Source organism: Phyllostomus discolor, chromosome 4, assembly GCF_004126475.2.
Source record: "Phyllostomus discolor isolate MPI-MPIP mPhyDis1 chromosome 4, mPhyDis1.pri.v3, whole genome shotgun sequence".
Classification (NCBI taxonomy): domain Eukaryota; kingdom Metazoa; phylum Chordata; class Mammalia; order Chiroptera; family Phyllostomidae; genus Phyllostomus; species Phyllostomus discolor.
The window spans coordinates 78,489,232-78,506,065 of NC_040906.2; the positions used below are offsets into that span (position 1 = coordinate 78,489,232).

The 16,834-nt window shown below is 34.4% G+C and overlaps 1 protein-coding gene across 1 annotated transcript in view; it reads left to right on the forward strand.

The window, feature by feature from the left end:
• The window catches only part of LRP1B (LDL receptor related protein 1B), a 1,792,671-nt gene that overhangs the window by 1,058,441 nt on the left and 717,396 nt on the right, over positions 1–16,834 (forward strand). Inside the window, exons 15-16 of the mRNA XM_036023545.1 lie at positions 2,766–2,888; positions 15,448–15,588. Of these exons, the coding sequence (XP_035879438.1) occupies positions 2,766–2,888; positions 15,448–15,588 (264 nt within the window). The remainder of the gene's footprint in view (positions 1–2,765; positions 2,889–15,447; positions 15,589–16,834) is intronic.

Sequence of the window (16,834 nt, forward strand, 5' to 3'; positions counted from 1 at the left end):
TAGCTTCAGTCCACACCAGACAGAATGGCCATCATAAACAATGCAACAAACAACAAGTGTTGGAGAGGTTGTGAGAAAAGGAGTCCCTAGTGTACTGTTGGTGGGACTGCAGACTGGTACAACCACTATGGAAAGCAGTATGGAACTTCCTCAGAAAACTAAAAATGGATCTGCCTTTTGACCCTGCGATTCCACTGCTGGGACTCTATCCTAAGAATACTAAAACACCAATTCAAAAGAACCTATGCATCCCAATGTTCATAGCAGCACAATTTACAATAGCTAGATGCTGGAAGCAACCAAGATGCCCATCAGTAAATGAATGGATCAAAAAACGATGGTATATTTACATAGTGGAATTCTATGCAGCAGAAAGAAAGAAGGAGCTCCTGCCCTTTGCAACAGCGTGGATGGAGCAGGAAAACATTATGCTAAGCGGAACAAGCCAGGCAGTGAAAGACAAATACCATATGATCTCACCTTTAACAGGAACCTAAATAACAAAACAAAGAAACAGGCAAAATATAACCAAAGACACTGAAATAGAGGTCAGGCTGACAGTGCCCACAGAAGAGAGTAGAGGGAATTTCAGGGGACATTGGGAAGGGTTCACGGGAACAAACTTAAAGGACACATGGTCAAAAACTAAGGGGAGGGTTGTAATGGGAAGGAAGTGGGGAAGGGTGGGAGGGGGGCTAGATTGGGAGTAAAAAGGAGAAAACTGTATTTGAACAATGATTAAAATAAAATTAAAAAATAATAATAAGGAAAAAAATTATAATTAAAGGAATACTAAAAAGAAAATGTATCCCTGATAATTAAACTCTTTATACAACTTCTACTGTAGAAATCATTATGTACTGTCTCACTGATAGAATGTGTTTGGCTAGATTCATTGGCTCCATTTCATTAATTTAGGTGAAATAATCAATTAGTTTGAGTTTTCTGGCCAGTCTTCATGGCTAAGGATGTACTTGAATCTTTTGAACCGACAATACGGTATGGAAATGATGTCTGATCAACATCTCTTACTCAGTCAATAGACATTGAAATTGGATAACCTACTTAGGATTTAAATTTTTATTATATTTTACTATATTGATCAAAATAACTAGACTATGAAGCAAAATACAGTTATATGTTTAAATACAGATGTGTTATCTTATGTTATAATTTTCTCTCATTAGTGTTTCTTGTTACATCTTTGCAACATCAGGTATTAATAAATAATTAGAAACATAATTAGTGGCATATAAACTTTAGTTATATGCTATCACATTAACTGTTTTTTTCTAAGGATAAAGTAGTTGCAATTGAATAAACAAACAAAATGCTTAAGTAGTATATATCACTTTTCTTGGAATGGAATAAGGTATTCTTTTATAACCTTGTACTTTTTCTTTCTCCCCCTCTATGAGAGATGAAAGTATATGACATTATTTGTATATGTAATACATGTAGACTACATTTATTTATAATGAAAAGAAATAGTTATGTATCTTAGGTTATTTCCTCTGATGTTTGAACACATGATGATTGATAATCTATAGGGACAAGTTAAACATGGCAATATTTGTTACACGTAGCAACACTTCAAACCTTTTTAACTCATTTCTTAACAATCTCTGTGAAGCACATCTAACTCCTGAGGCTCACAGTGTGATAACCTAGCATGTCACTGTAATCACAGTGCTGCCACTCACTCTTTAACTGCCAATACAGTTTTAATGATTATATTATTTTATTGTATGTATGTGAGCAATTAAAAGCTCTATTTTTCATGTTTGAGTAATATCTTCTGATATTATCAAAATGCTATTTATTAATACATTAAAAATGCAACAGTGTAAAATGACTCTGGCATTTAGAATGCCCATCAGGTTGTTAGTGTTGGGAGCTCTTTGTACCTATTCTACACATATGTAAATTAAGAAAATATGTAAGTTTCTTCTTGCTTGTCCAACTTATAGGAATAATGACATCAACATGATGATTACCTAAATTTTATTTACTCTTACCTACATCTTTAAAAACAGAATCTCCAGCCTCTTCAAAATTTTACCTCAGTTGTATGTGAATCTCCAAGGGCGTCTCCTGTATGAGCATGAGTATGGTCATATGGATTTCCCCCGGTGCCTGCTTGGTGATGTCTGCACACACATCAGTGTCTCTGCTGTTTAGGCCACTGGGACAACATTTTCCCCCGAGTGTTGTGCAGTCTCCTGGCACCAGCAAGGCCACTCATTTATTTTCAAGGCTTCACAGATAGCCAGTGTTCTTGGGAGTCCTCAGTGCACTGGCATGCAATGCACTCCTTCCTCAGGAATGAACCACAACCCCCTCCTTTCCACAAGTTTGTTTGCTTTCTGTTCACTTGAGATCCAAAGCCACACTCTAAATGCTGGTGGTCTACTTTCCAAAAAGCTCAGACTTCCTAACCTGGAAAACTCTCCTTGACAAAGGCCATCACTTTTCTGTATTTTTCCCCTCCCTGCAAACCAACTGCACATAGAACTCTGTCTCCTACAACCAGCATGCAAATCCCTCTGAGCTACCATCACATCATATATTTTTAAACATTTCTGAATTTCAGCAGAAGTCCTGACTACTTCGATTAACTAATTAATCAATTAATTAATTACATATTAATGAATATGTAGTATACGTGTGTACCGGCTTATGCCTACACACATCTCCTAGAAGTCACAGGCTAACCTTGGAAGGAATCGGAGTTCTCTGACACATGTCATGCACCCTCCCTGCAGGTGACAACCTGTGTCGAGTAAACAACGGGGGCTGCAGCACACTGTGCTTGGCTGTTCCAGGAGGCCGGGTATGTGCTTGTGCTGATAATCAACTTTTAGATGAAAACGGAACAGCTTGCACATGTAAGTATATCTTCTTGTTACACTCATTGTTTTTATGTGTCTTTTTGAAGACCAGAAGTAGATGAAATCAAAGGGGTTAAAATCAAACTTGGAAAGGAAATGCAGGTAAGTACTTAGGTATAATTCCTTTTAGACTACAGATTATTAATTTCTAATGTACCGATGAAGAATGATAATCATGAAGTTTTGCAGAGTATCCTGCCACTGCTGCATATAGTTTAGTAAAAGCATAGAAATAATTAAGTATCACAGGAGACAATATTTTATGAAATACTTAGGGAACCTCAACATCAGTAGTTTAACTAAAAATGTATAGTTAGTTGTCGGTTACACAGATAATAGGTTGATGTATAACCTAGGCCTCAAATTTCTTTAAATAGCTTTGCTAGGCCCTGGCTGGCGTAGCTCAGTGGATTGAGCGCGGGCTGGGAACCAAAGTGTCCCAGGTTCGATTCCCAGCCAGGGTACATTCCTGGGTTGCAGGCCATAACCCCCAGCAACCTCACATTGATGATTCATTCTCTCCCCCCCCCTTCCCTCTCTAGAAATAAATAAATAAAATCTTTAAAAAATATACCATTAAAAAAATAAAAAAAAATAGCTTTGCAAACTAAATTATCTAGATTTGCTGGTGAAGGGCAAGGAAGGAGGTAAAAAAAAAGAGACTTTTATGAAATGTCTAGGCTTTATCAAAATATTGAGTTAACTGGATTGATTGAACTGGATCAAAGCAACTGTTAACTTTTGCTGACCTTCCTCAGTTTACTCATTTTGTTAATCAAAAGTGACCCTTTTGGAACGTGTCCTTTCTACACATATCATGTCCCCTAAGAACAGCAGGAGCCACAATGCTCTGAGTGTGTTGAGTACTGTATAAGTGTTTCTGCAATGATTTAATCTTGAATTGTGTGTTACTCATGATTCCCCAAAGAAATAGAGCCAGAAAGATATGTGGACTAGTAAGTCCCACTATCTGCCATCAGCAAGCTGGAATCCCAGGAGAATCAGTGGTGCAGCTCTGGTGTGAATTCAAGTAGACGTGAGAGCCAGACAGAATCAATATTTCAATTTGAGTGAAGGCAAGGGGGAAAATATGTCCCAGTTCAAGTCAGACGGGAAGAATTACTAGGAAGGGCAATGTACTTTAACTTAGTCTACTGATTCAAATGTTAACCTCATCTAAAACTCTCTCACTGAATAGTGTTTGACCAACCATCTGGGTATTCTATTGCCTAGTCAAGCTGACACATAACATTAACCATAGCAAGTTATTAAATAAATATCATGTATTTTTCCCATCAGTTATACTAATTATCTCTGGTAAGCAAAAGGAGAAATAGGTGCAATAAAGAAGACTTCAGCTTATCTGTAAATTCTCTTTTCTTCTGAAAAAAAATGTGGATAAATGATTTCTAAAAATATAACTTAAAATGTAGTAACATTTGAGAATATTTGTAAAGTAATGTGAAAAATCTACCCATAATACCATTATTCAGTGATAAACTACTAAAACATTTTGATTCAATTCCTTATAATTACATATCTCTGAAAAATTATTTTTTCTACTACTAATAAGAATGACAAGTTCATTTATTTAATTCTTACACTGCATGTGGAATTTTCTAACACATTTTATGATTCTCATTATTTCTGAAATTAATCATATGAGGAAGATGCAATTACTATTTTGTTTTATGATTTAGAGTTTGGATCCAGGGTTAATAAATTTTCAAAGTTTACCTAGTTAGTAAATGGAATATTTGGAATTTAGACCACAAGTTATTTCATTATGGACACTGAACTCTGAATTATTTGTACTTTAAATTTTGTATTGTATTAGAGTAATTTATGTTTTATTTTTACTTAATATGAGCATAAGCACCTTATCACATTTTTATTATTTATGCTATTACAATTGTTCCCACTTTTTCTTCCTTTCCCTACTGTAAACTTGACTTTTAATGGCTGATATTTAAGCCATTTATCTTTTTTCCTACTTGATATTTGGTTTTATTTCTGATTCATTATTATATGCTATTTGTATGTTTGATTATGTTTGTGATTATCTCTGTATTTTACCATATACTCCATGATCAATTTGTTACATCCTCTTAAAGCATTTGAAACAACACTATCAGTTTTAAATTCTGTTACTATTACTAGTAACAGAAGACTTTAAGGAGATGAAGACTTTAATTTACTTTATACTATTCTATTCATCTTCTTCAATTTCCATTCTTATTATAATTTGGAATTTTTGATAAGGAACATTATTTTTAATTATCAAACATCAAGTTTCTTTATGTTTTGACATTCATAGTTAGTTTATTGATCAATTTTACAATATTTTCTTTTTCACCTGGATCAGTGCTTTACTAGTTGTGTTGCTTAGTACTCAGACTTTTAGTTCCCCATTCATTATGTGTTAATTTTCACTATTGTGCATGACAAATGAAGTATATCTTGAAGTGGCTTCTCAAAGAGTATAAAGAGTGTACACTGAAGTTCTGTGCATTCCAAATATGCCATTTTTGCCTTTACATGTGAATAGTTATTCTTTCAGATATCAGTTCTTGTCTAAAACATTTTCTTCTAAATTCTAGAAATATTTTAAAATTATGTTCTTGGATAATACACTTCAGAGCATAAATATGAATTTTACCACTGTGCAGTTTTTCCCATTATTAGTAGGATTTTTTAAAAAATGCCCATAAGACAATTCTTGCAGACAAAAATTCTGAGGTACACTTCCTTTGAGTCACCAGATTGTTTTTCTTCCCTTTGCTCTGTGGTATTGTTTACAATTACTATTTTGTTTTTGTTTATTTATTTTCAGAAGAGATGTATCAAGATCCATAATTTGACAATAGACAGGGACTAAGCATTGCTTTGAACAACATAAAGTCTGTCCAGTTGCCTGCTCAGCTAAATTTTATCTTAATTATTCAGATAAAATTATGGCTTATGTGTACATTGCTTAGTTTATTTTTTTTAAATTTCTACTATAAATTCATACATAGTTACTTTTCTGGTATAAATGAGGTTGTTTGCTATCCCAGCTGAATGATTCTACCATTAGGAGCTGATGGACTGCACATGCACAGACACAGAGTAGTGTTTGTGGACCTCTGTCAGGTCTCACCATTCCTTTGCCTCCCCCCAGACTTCCTCTCAGGGGTGGAAGGTAGCACTGTATGTGTCTCCTCTTCTAGTAGGCCCACACCTGATGGTCAGCATCGCAGCAGCAAAGGGTCTCTCTCCCACCGGAAGATAGACAAGCATGCTAAATTTCTATTGGCATCACTTACAGAGGCTTCTGATTGAATATTTAAATCTAGTCCTATGATTTTGCAAAATTCCCTTAAAATAATGTCAGTAGAATGATCAAGATGATGAATTTTCAGGGCCTTGTGAGTTTTTACACTTCATCTTTATTTTCATAGTGAGAAGTTGGAGGGGGAGTACACACACACACACACACACACACACACATCAGGTACTTATATATATGTATATATACATATATATCAGGTACTAATATTTAGATGACTTTTTACACTTGAAATTTTCTAATTATTTCTTTATTTTTAATTTTGTGAATCATACTTATCTGGATCATTGGCCTTCATGTTACATTTCTTACTTTCTTATGCCCCATTAAAAACATATGAATTCCTTATGAGTTGGTATATCTATACTTATATTGATGTTTTATATAAAAATATATAAATCACTGTTATTTATATAGAAATAACCCAATGATATCAGATGGGATAATAAAGAAAATCATTTCATCTATACTTGCTACACTAAACAATGTTAAACTAACAAAAACAGATGAGTTATAATTTAAGAAGTAGTTGTATTTGGTTGTTAAAAATTCTATATCTTTAATATGGCATGCAGCTTCTCTAGGTTTCTTTCAAATGTATTAAGAAAAATCCACAGCAACAAATAGTAAGTAATTTTTATAATAACTCAAAGTGTTTTATGTAAATTATTCCAGTGCCTATTCATTTAATCATAAGGGTTTTAAAAGTCCTGGTATATGTTAGTCTTAGTTTGCAGATGAGGAGTTGAAGTGCAAAGGACTACAAATAAAGTTCCTGATTGCAGAATATAATGCAAAACAAATATCAGTGTATCATTAACATCTCATTAATGCTGATTCTTCTGGGTTCTCATTTAGTTCAGGCTACTTTATAGTTTTGTGAACTGGCTCCAACTGGATTAACTCAGTAATCTGAGCTAAAAAACAAAATAAAAATACTTATTGCAACCTTTGAGATATGATCATCTTAGTTCTGGTCATCCTCATTTAATTGACATCAAATGAACACAAACCCACTGGCAAATAGTCAGGCCAGAATTAAACACCACCGGTTATTTCTCAATAAACTTGCAGCATACGTCAATGCCAGAATAGACATTCACCCAGCAGAAAAATATGGGCATGCTACATGGTTGATTAAGGATGAATTCTAAAGTCATGCCTGGGAAGAATCAAGAATGTGAGTAGGGTGCATTCTTTGTCCCTGTGAAGATCGTGTGTTATGGTCAAATTTCCTCACAATTGGAAGTGAGGTCAGGTGTAACATGATACCTTGGAACCTCCTGCCCTGGAGAAGCATGTGTAAAGCTGGTTGATCAATTATGAAGTTAGCTTTGTAATTTATCTTGACACCTTTGTGGGGAAAATCACAACATACAAAGTTAATAAATAAGCACATGGATAATCTCAAGAAAGTAAATTAAGCTCCTAAAAATGATTGTTATTCTTTTTTAAAATAGGAGGATACTTTTGTCAGGAGTAATAAGACAGTAATTTTTTGAATGCCTCTTTAGTGGCCTGAAAGAAATGAGAAATTTCCACTTTCTCACTCCCAAGAGAGCAACTTAAGCATTGCAAAAATATTGGTCATCCAAGAATAACATTGCACAATTATGTCAGTCATACTTTGAGACCTTCCTTACCTTCTGGAACACCAGATATATTCCTCTGTCAAAAACAGCACTCCACCATGGCTGAGCCATTTGTCTGTTCAGCTGCGACAGGTCTTATGCTCCAGAATATATGCAGTCTAATGCATAGTAAAAAGTTTAAGGCAGTAAAAAGTTTAGAAGCACCATCTAGATGAATATTTATGGCTTTCTCAGAATAGGAATTCACAAAATATATGTGCCACTGAGGCTGGCTGCTCTGAAGACCACTCTACCTGAGGAAAGATCATCCTGCTATGATCTAAAGGAAGAAATTCAAAACCATAGCAGCAGTTTTCATAGTACTGCCCTGTATTAGGAAGCTTATATAAAGGCATCCAACAAACCACAATGTTAAGCTGTTTTTTTCAGGTTCTTCTCTCTTCCTGTTAAAAAGAAGGGATAGTTGGAATCTCTGTACTTCCCAAACTCAAAAACAATGTATTATATAAACAAATATGTTCTGTTGTTAGACTTACAGGAACAAGAGGAGAACTTTATTTTATTTTATGTAGTGGGACTAATGCTTTAGACTAAGTTATTAGAATTTCAATAATACTCAACAGCAAAATATCAATTGAGAGAGGAGACAAGAAAAGTTTAGGGCACATTACTACACTGGGGTTGAAAGTGAGACACATGAGCACTTCTTCATGGGTACCACACCTCTTAAACCAAGATCAGGGATGTATGTATTAAGTCCTATTGCTGAGCTGAACTGTGAATTTGAGATGATTCAAATCTAAAATAAAATAGAAGTTTATTAGCTGGGCTCTTCCTTTACTTCAACAGGATCTGGACATTAACTCCAGCAATCACTCTACCAGTTTTTACCAAAGCAAATTAATTCTAGAATCAATATGTCCCTTTGTAATGTACTGAAGAGTAATAAGAAGGACTGATTTTTATATTCAAATAGGTCTCATAGGATATGTGAGAACATGCAGTTACTTGACAGGCATGTTATGATTCATGCAATTCTATTTTTTATTTTGATTACAAAATTATTTATTACTTCATCAGCTTTCTTACAGTGAGATAACATTGAATCAAGGGTATTTTTACTAGAAATTACCCTGGAAGTAGAATTATAGGTTTTGTATTAATTTCAAAACCACAGTGCAAAGCACAACTCTGAAGCAAAGTTTGCAATTCTAACATTTGTTCATATACTGGAAACAATTGATAGCTGTGTCCAAACACCTGAGTGCTTTATGAGTTCAGTCATATTAAGAACTAGAACAAAGTGGCATATGTGGAGTTTTTCCTGTATGTTCAGTTTGTTGGTCATGGTAGGAACTTTACCACTCTCTCTTTTTATCTACATATTGATCTTTTATCCCTTAAAATAAAGTAACTTTATCCACATTCTTGAGTGATGGGAAAAGAGCATAAGTGATGAACCAGTTGAAGTGGTACTTTTCCTGAAGTATTTATACAATCTCCAGAGATAGAATCTTTCACTATAATAATAGCTAATTGTAGAATTACCAATCTTTCTTAATTCTGGTAAGTCAGGCAACACATATATTAGACAATTGACTCTATACCTGGTTCTCTTCTAAGCATTGTTCTCTACTGTATGTGACATTTCCTTCCTACATTGAAGAACTTCAAGGGGAAACATTAGATATGTAAAAATTATTCATAATATAATTTATTTATAGAAGCTTATACAAGGTGTAGGAATTCTAATTTTATTTTATAGGTGCTCTTGGCCAGATATACTTGCTTCATAATCTCATTGATTCTCACAAAAGCTGATAGATTGCCTGAGATGCTAATACAGATGATATTGTTACCTAGTTCCACACAGTTAGGTCAATGCTAGGAAAAATATATTTTTTCTTAATGTCCAAGAAACTTGCATTCAGTTGTAAATGAAAAGCAAAATTACTTTTATCATGCTTTTCTTACATTCATAATGTAAATAGTTCTATATTTGTATGTGAATGCTTTTTTTGTACTTCATTTTATTTTTTATTTTTATTGCTTTTTATTGAATTTATTGAGGTAATGTTGGTTAATAAAACCACACAGGTTTCAAGTGTGCAACTCCGTAACACATCATCTGCACACAGTATGTCTGAGCTTCCACTTTACCCATATTATCTCCTATCACATTAAATGTTTTCAATAATTAAATAAATATTAATTGTTAGCTCTAAGACAACCATCCTTAGATTATGAATTACAAACCTAAACAAACCTGATAGCACTAATAAAGGTTTTTCTGATATAACTACTGATAACATCTGGAAGATTTGGATTAGGGTTAGAATAAACTAATAATGCCTTATGTTCCAGGAGACTTTGGACATCAGAACCCAGTATCTCAAAACAGAAACTGTTTACTATTATGTCAAGAATTATGAATGGTCTGAGATATTATCCTAGTTGCAAGCTAACATGTTAGCCAGAGAGCGAGTTTCATAAATTTTAATGGGCCACACGCAATTTCTGGATCAGATACAAAGGATTTTATTACTTATGGCACAGCTGGCAGCAAAAGTAATGTTCACTTGGTTTTCCTAGTCTTATCTCACCCTCAAATCATAAGAAGACAAAGCACAGGCAGGCCTAGGTGGGTGCTGAACACACAATGGGTTTGTACAATACCACAACTAAAGAGTTTAAGAGTCTGATAGAAAAATCTGTCCAGTCTTTGTCTGTAGGGGAAACATTATCTTTACCATCCTGGGTTAGAAAAAAACCTGCTCTCTGCTCTAGAAAAAGGCACTATCTCCATCTTCTAAGCATTCTGGCTTATATAACTAACAGCCTTAGATATTAGCTACATAAACATTCTTGAAAAAAATCAGAATAAAAGCTTACGCAGCACATACAGAGAATTTCACTATGGAGAAATGTCTCTCATCCAACAAATTGGAACTCAGTGGAATTTCATACAAACTTAAAGAATGTCAAAGATATTCATATATGTTTCATTGTATTTGTTGTTACACATATAAGCAATGGTTAACTGCAGTTACTGTTACAGTGATATTGAGCTATATTAATGACATTGATATAGATCAATATTAAAAACAGCAAACATAAAAAGATGAAATTTTCTCAAGATGTTAGCTCTACTAATTTTCAAGCCATTATTCATAATTTTTATGAAAAATGAAAATGAAACTTTAGACATTGTCCTTATCTGTTTTTGAAAATTTCTACCTTTGTATTAGAAAATATTGAAAAATAACAACTATGTACATGTATTTGATACCATATTTAAAACAGGCTTAGAAAATCTGCCTATTTGCTCTCATTTCATAATGATCTAAAAATCACTTGAAAAACATTTGAACTCTATGTAAATTTAAAGACCTTATGTTTAGATTGATTATGTTAAATAATATTTAGTTTTAAAATATTATTTTTCTCAGGTAGTCTGTTGTCTCCAAGACATTTTACTCTTCTTTAATAAATATATAATTATTCAGAAGCAATTATAATTTCATTCTTTATATGGATATCTTTGATGTGGATTGGATTATTGTTCAAGTAACCATAAAGATGCCAAACTTTTTAAATTGGTGGGATTGTTATCAGAAGGGAACCAATGGTCTCTTGGATTTTTCAATCCTTAATATATAAAATAATAGAATTGACTTTTTTTTAAACAAACTATAGAGGGAGTAGACAAAATGTTTAAGCTGAACTTAAATGGGAGACTTCCAGTCAAGATGGAGGCATAGGCAGACACGCTTTGTCTCCTTGTGCAACCACAATAATTACAAGTAAATCTCCAAACAAGTAACACCAAGCACTGTCAGAAAATCTAACTGTACAGAAGTCTGACAACCAAGGATTTCAAGAAGCCACATTCATCCTGATAGATAAGAAGGGAAGAGACCAAGAGATGGGTACAGAGGTGCAGAACAGCACAGAGAGGTGGAATGGGCATGGGTGACCCCAAATTCATGTGTGGTAGATAAAAATTAGGAGGGACACCTTGGGAGCAAGCAACCCCAGACCCAAGCTAGACCATACAACCTGGGGTTCCAGCCCTGGAAAGATAAATCCCTATAACTTCTCACTATAAAAACCAGTGGGGGTTAGACAAGAAGATGAAACTCCTGGATTTTCAGGAAAATCCACTTGAAGGGCCCAAAAGGTCTTAAAATGTATGCAAATCCACACACTCTGGGACTCAGCACCAGGGTAATGGCTGTAAGGGCACCAGTAGCATAGAGGGAGTGGGTGAAGTGACTGGAAACAGAGAGAGTGCTGGGCAAACCTCCAGAAGTCAGGCAGTGGCACAGTCTCCTCTCTGGGCCCTCCCCACACACAGAGTCACAAAGTAGTGAAGTAGGTTGTCCCACCCTGGCAATTACCTAAGGGTCTGCCCCACACAATGTACAGGTGTGTTTTTGAAAACAGTCCACACTACTAAGACAGGGAGTCAAAGAAGTTCTACCTAATACACAGAAACAAACACAGGGAGCCTGCCAAATTGAGAGGGCAAAGAAACATAGCCCAAATTAAAGAACAGAACAAAGTCCCAGGAAAAGAACTAAATAAAACAGAGATGCCAACCTTGGATGCTGAGTTCAAAACACTGGTGGATCAGGATGCTTAAAGAACTAATTGAGTATGATAACAACATATAGGAAGAAATGAAGGCTAAACTAAGTGAAATAAAGAAAAGTCTATAGGGAACCAACAGTGAAGTGAAAAAGGCCAGGATTCAATTCAGCAATTTGGAATAGAAGAAAGAAAGAAATATTCAACAAGAACAGAAAAAAGAAAAAAGAATCTTTAAAAAATAGGATAGTAGAAGACTATGGGGGCATCTGCAAATGTGCCAACACATGAATCATACAGATGCCAGAAGGAGAAGAAGAACAAGAAATTGAAAATTTATTTGAAAAAATAATGAAAGAAAACTTCCCTAATTTAGTGAATTAAATAGACATAAAAGTCCAGGAAGCACAGAGTCCCAAACAAGTTGGACCCAAAGAGGACCACACCAAGACATGTCATAATTAAAATGCCAAGGGTTAAAGAGGAAGAGAGAATCTTAAAAGCAGGAGGAGAAAGGCAGAGACTTGTCTACAATGAGTTTCCATGAGGCCATCATCTGATTTCTCAAAAGAAATTTTACAGGCAAGAAGGGACTGGCAAGAAGTATTCAAAATGATGAGAAGCGAGGGCATACAACCTAGATTACTCTATCCTGCAAAGCTATCATTTAGAATGGAAGGGCAGATAAAGTGCTTCCCAGGCAAGGTAAATGTAAAGGAGTTCATCATCACCAAGTCATTATTATAAGAAATGTTAAAGGAACTTATTTTAAAATAGACGATCAAAACTATTAACATTAAAAAGGCAACAAATTCACAATCATTAGCAAATGAATCTTAAAAACTTATAGAAATTAAAAAAAAAAAAAAAAAAAACAAACATACTGAGCAAATACCCAGAACAGGAAACCGAATCATAGATATGGAGATCATTTGGAGGGTTATCAGCTGGGAGGGGCAAAGGAGAGAATGGGGGAAAAGGTGCAGAATTTAAAAAGCATAAATGGTAGGGACAGGGAAATAGACAGGGAAATGTTAAGAATAGTATAGGAAATGGAGAAGCCAATGGACTTATATGCTTGAACCAGGGACATGAACTAAGGGGGGATTACTGGGGGTAAGAGGTACCAGATGGAGGAGGGCAAAGGAGGAAAAATTGGGACAACTGTAATAACATAATGAATAATATATACTTCTTTTAAAAAGCTGAACTTAAATGGGAGAAGAAACTGATTACATCCCAAATCAGGTTTCTTGTCTAACTAAAATTAATACAAAATCTGAGAGACAACAGTCTCTCTATATATTAGGCTTAATAATTTTAGAGAAGAAATTAATCAAGCTATGATCCATTAAGTGCCCAGTCTAAAGTGAGCTTAAATAGATTAAAAAAAAAAAATGAAACGATATCACCCTCAAGATTTTAGTGTCTAATTTACTAGACTTGAAACTCAGAATAAGGAAATATATGCATGCTATTAACAGTAAATTCTACAGATTTTGAGAAAAATGCTTGATCCTGAGGTGGTCAGACCTATCCCAGAGTACACTTTCATCTTGTTTTGGTTTCCCGTTCTCATTCCCAGTTGCTGCTATGAAAATGTACCTCAGGTTTGAATAGAGGATCCAGTGATCTTCCCTCTTTGATAATATTGTTGTCATCTTCTTTTTGAAATATAACACATACCACACAACAAAATCTGTTACTTTCCAGTGACCTCACAGAAATACATCATTAGAGAAATTGCTGCTATAGCATTTTCTTATTGAAAAAAAGATTAAATGTGGAGGAAAAATTGCTGTCAGTTCCTACATACAGTGTCTGCTGTCTGAGAGGTAGGGGTCAGAAGAAACATGGGGCTTCCTTTGTTTGAATTCTATATTTCATTTACTATACTAAATATATTTTACCTTTAAAGCCTTAAATAGGAGTCTGAATTAACAAGGCAACTTCTTCTCTGGCCTCACAAACCTCCATGGTTATGCCTTGCTGCATAAGTCTCTGAAGCAGATTCTCTGCGGTTATGGTTCTAGAGTCACACTCCATCTGTTAGTATTTATTTATTTATTTATTTATTTATTTATTTATTTATTTCAGCAAGGGCAGTACAAAGTACAAAGATTAACAAGGTTCTAACACAAAGTATTCTGGAAATGCCATATTTTTTCTTGTTCTCTCTTATTACTTACAAGTTTTATGACAGTTCATCCATCTAAACCAGTTATCCAGAATAAAGTTTAAAGCTATTAGAACTGGGAACTAAAGATCAGCTTTTGTCCTTCCTATCAATAAACCAACTTTTAATATTCCAATGCCTTTTCAGTCTGTAAAACATAAGACTTTTACTTTAGCCATTGCCACAGGCTCCCTTTTCTTTCTAGACTCTACTGAATCTATTCAAAGAGAAAGGGAGAATAGTAACACTTTCAATTTGTGAATAAATCCCAGTTAACTGAATCCCTAACATTTGATTAAAGGACATGGAATATATGGAGGAAAACACTGTGAAGAATTCAGATATTTAATGAGATTTTTTTGATTAACTTAGTACTTCTTTGACTATTGAATCAGACCTGAGTGTCTCTCCCATTTACAGACCAACAAAGTAAACAGTTATCCATGCTGTCCTCTCAGCCTGCCTGTGCACTCTCAGTAATGTGTTGTGTCCTTATCTATAAGATGGAGGGAGTAAGATTCTTTGCTGGGTCTGCTTTATAGTTTATCATGTTAATCAGCCGAGATTATGAATGAAACCAAAGTAAAACTACAAAACCAATATAAATATAATGTGGCATATTATTATTATTGCTATTTTGGTGAGTGTTGTTTAAAACAAGCCTTTAAAATTCTTAGTAGAATAATTATTGTCAGAAAAACTTACAATTGTCTCCTTTCCACAGATTAGTATCACTACAATGCTAACATGTTTTCATATTTTCTATATAATGAAATGAATCAGTGTTTAGTTGTTATAAAAACATTTACATTTTAATGAACCTAATATAGCTACTATTGTTCATATGCCTTGGATTTTTTTTAACCCTAGTTAATCCGGAAGAAGTATTACCTCACATATGTAAAGTGGGAGAATTTCGTTGCAAGAACAGACACTGTATCCAGGCTCGGTGGAAATGTGACGGTGATGATGATTGTCTAGATGGAAGTGATGAAGATTCAGAAAATTGCTGTATGTTCTCTTTCAAGTAATGTTAAATCTCCCTGACTCTCTGAGTGTGTAAACTGTGAAAATAGTTCATCAAAATCCAGAAATGTTTTTGGTGCAAATTGTACTTTTTTATTTTTCTCAGTCATTCTTTTGTATAGAGATTAGGCCTTAGATTGCCTCTTTGTATAGTTTTAAAGCACTGGTTTTCTCATGCTTCCCCATCTTTAATACTATCATTTTGGTTGCTCCAGAAGCCCTGCCTTTCCCTTCCCTTCTCTTCCCTTCCCTTCCCTTCCCTTCCCTTCCCTTCCCTTCCCTTCCCTTCCCTTCCCTTCCCTTCCCTTCCCTTCCCTTTCCTATTTGTGCTGTCAGCACCACCACACCATTGTCAGAATGTCTCTAAGGTTTCTGAATTTAAAGATGTGGAAAATCAGCTTAAACTTCTCTCAAGACAGAATTCCTTGCACAGAGGGTCATGATCCACTCCATTGCTCCTTGGCGACTAAGCCTTGAAAGAGATCCAAGGAGACAAGAAGTGGGTTTGGAACATGTCATTACCTAACCTGACTGGCTCAGTACATGGTAGGAAACACATATGTAGCACTCAGATTGAAATTAAAGGTTTGATTATTCTTCCTTTTGGCTTCTTTTTAGTTATTTACCTTTTGCCACAATAGAAATAATGTCATGTTTTTGTAGGGATAATGAAATGTTCCCTATACGTGGAAGGAAAACAATTTCAGAAGCACATTAAGTAATGTTTTCAGAGTATATATGATTAAATGACTACTTAGTGGTTTTGAGACATATAAAATATTTTATATGATGAGAGAGGGGTATGTGCCAGACATATGTATCTTTCCTCTCTTGATTTGACTTATGTTTTTTTACAATTAAAGACATTTCAAGTTAAAGTGGCTGAACTAATTGTGAGTTAATTGGCAATTCTCTATTTTCCTTTTTTTAAAAAAATCAAGAATATAAAAACAATACTTTAAAGATTCATTGTTAAGAATGAACAAAGTTGGCTGGGCATCCATCTATGAAAATATCTGTGCTTTGGTACAAAAACACAAGAATATGGACTTTAAAAATATTTTTGAATTGTGTATAAATATATAATATATAAATTGTCATCAACATATAAATATAGCAATGCTTATCTTTTAATTTCCAGACATGGACTCTGACTGCACCATTATGCAGTCCTTATTTTTCAAAGCCATTAATATCTATACTGTAAAGTGTGAAGCTACAAATAAAATGT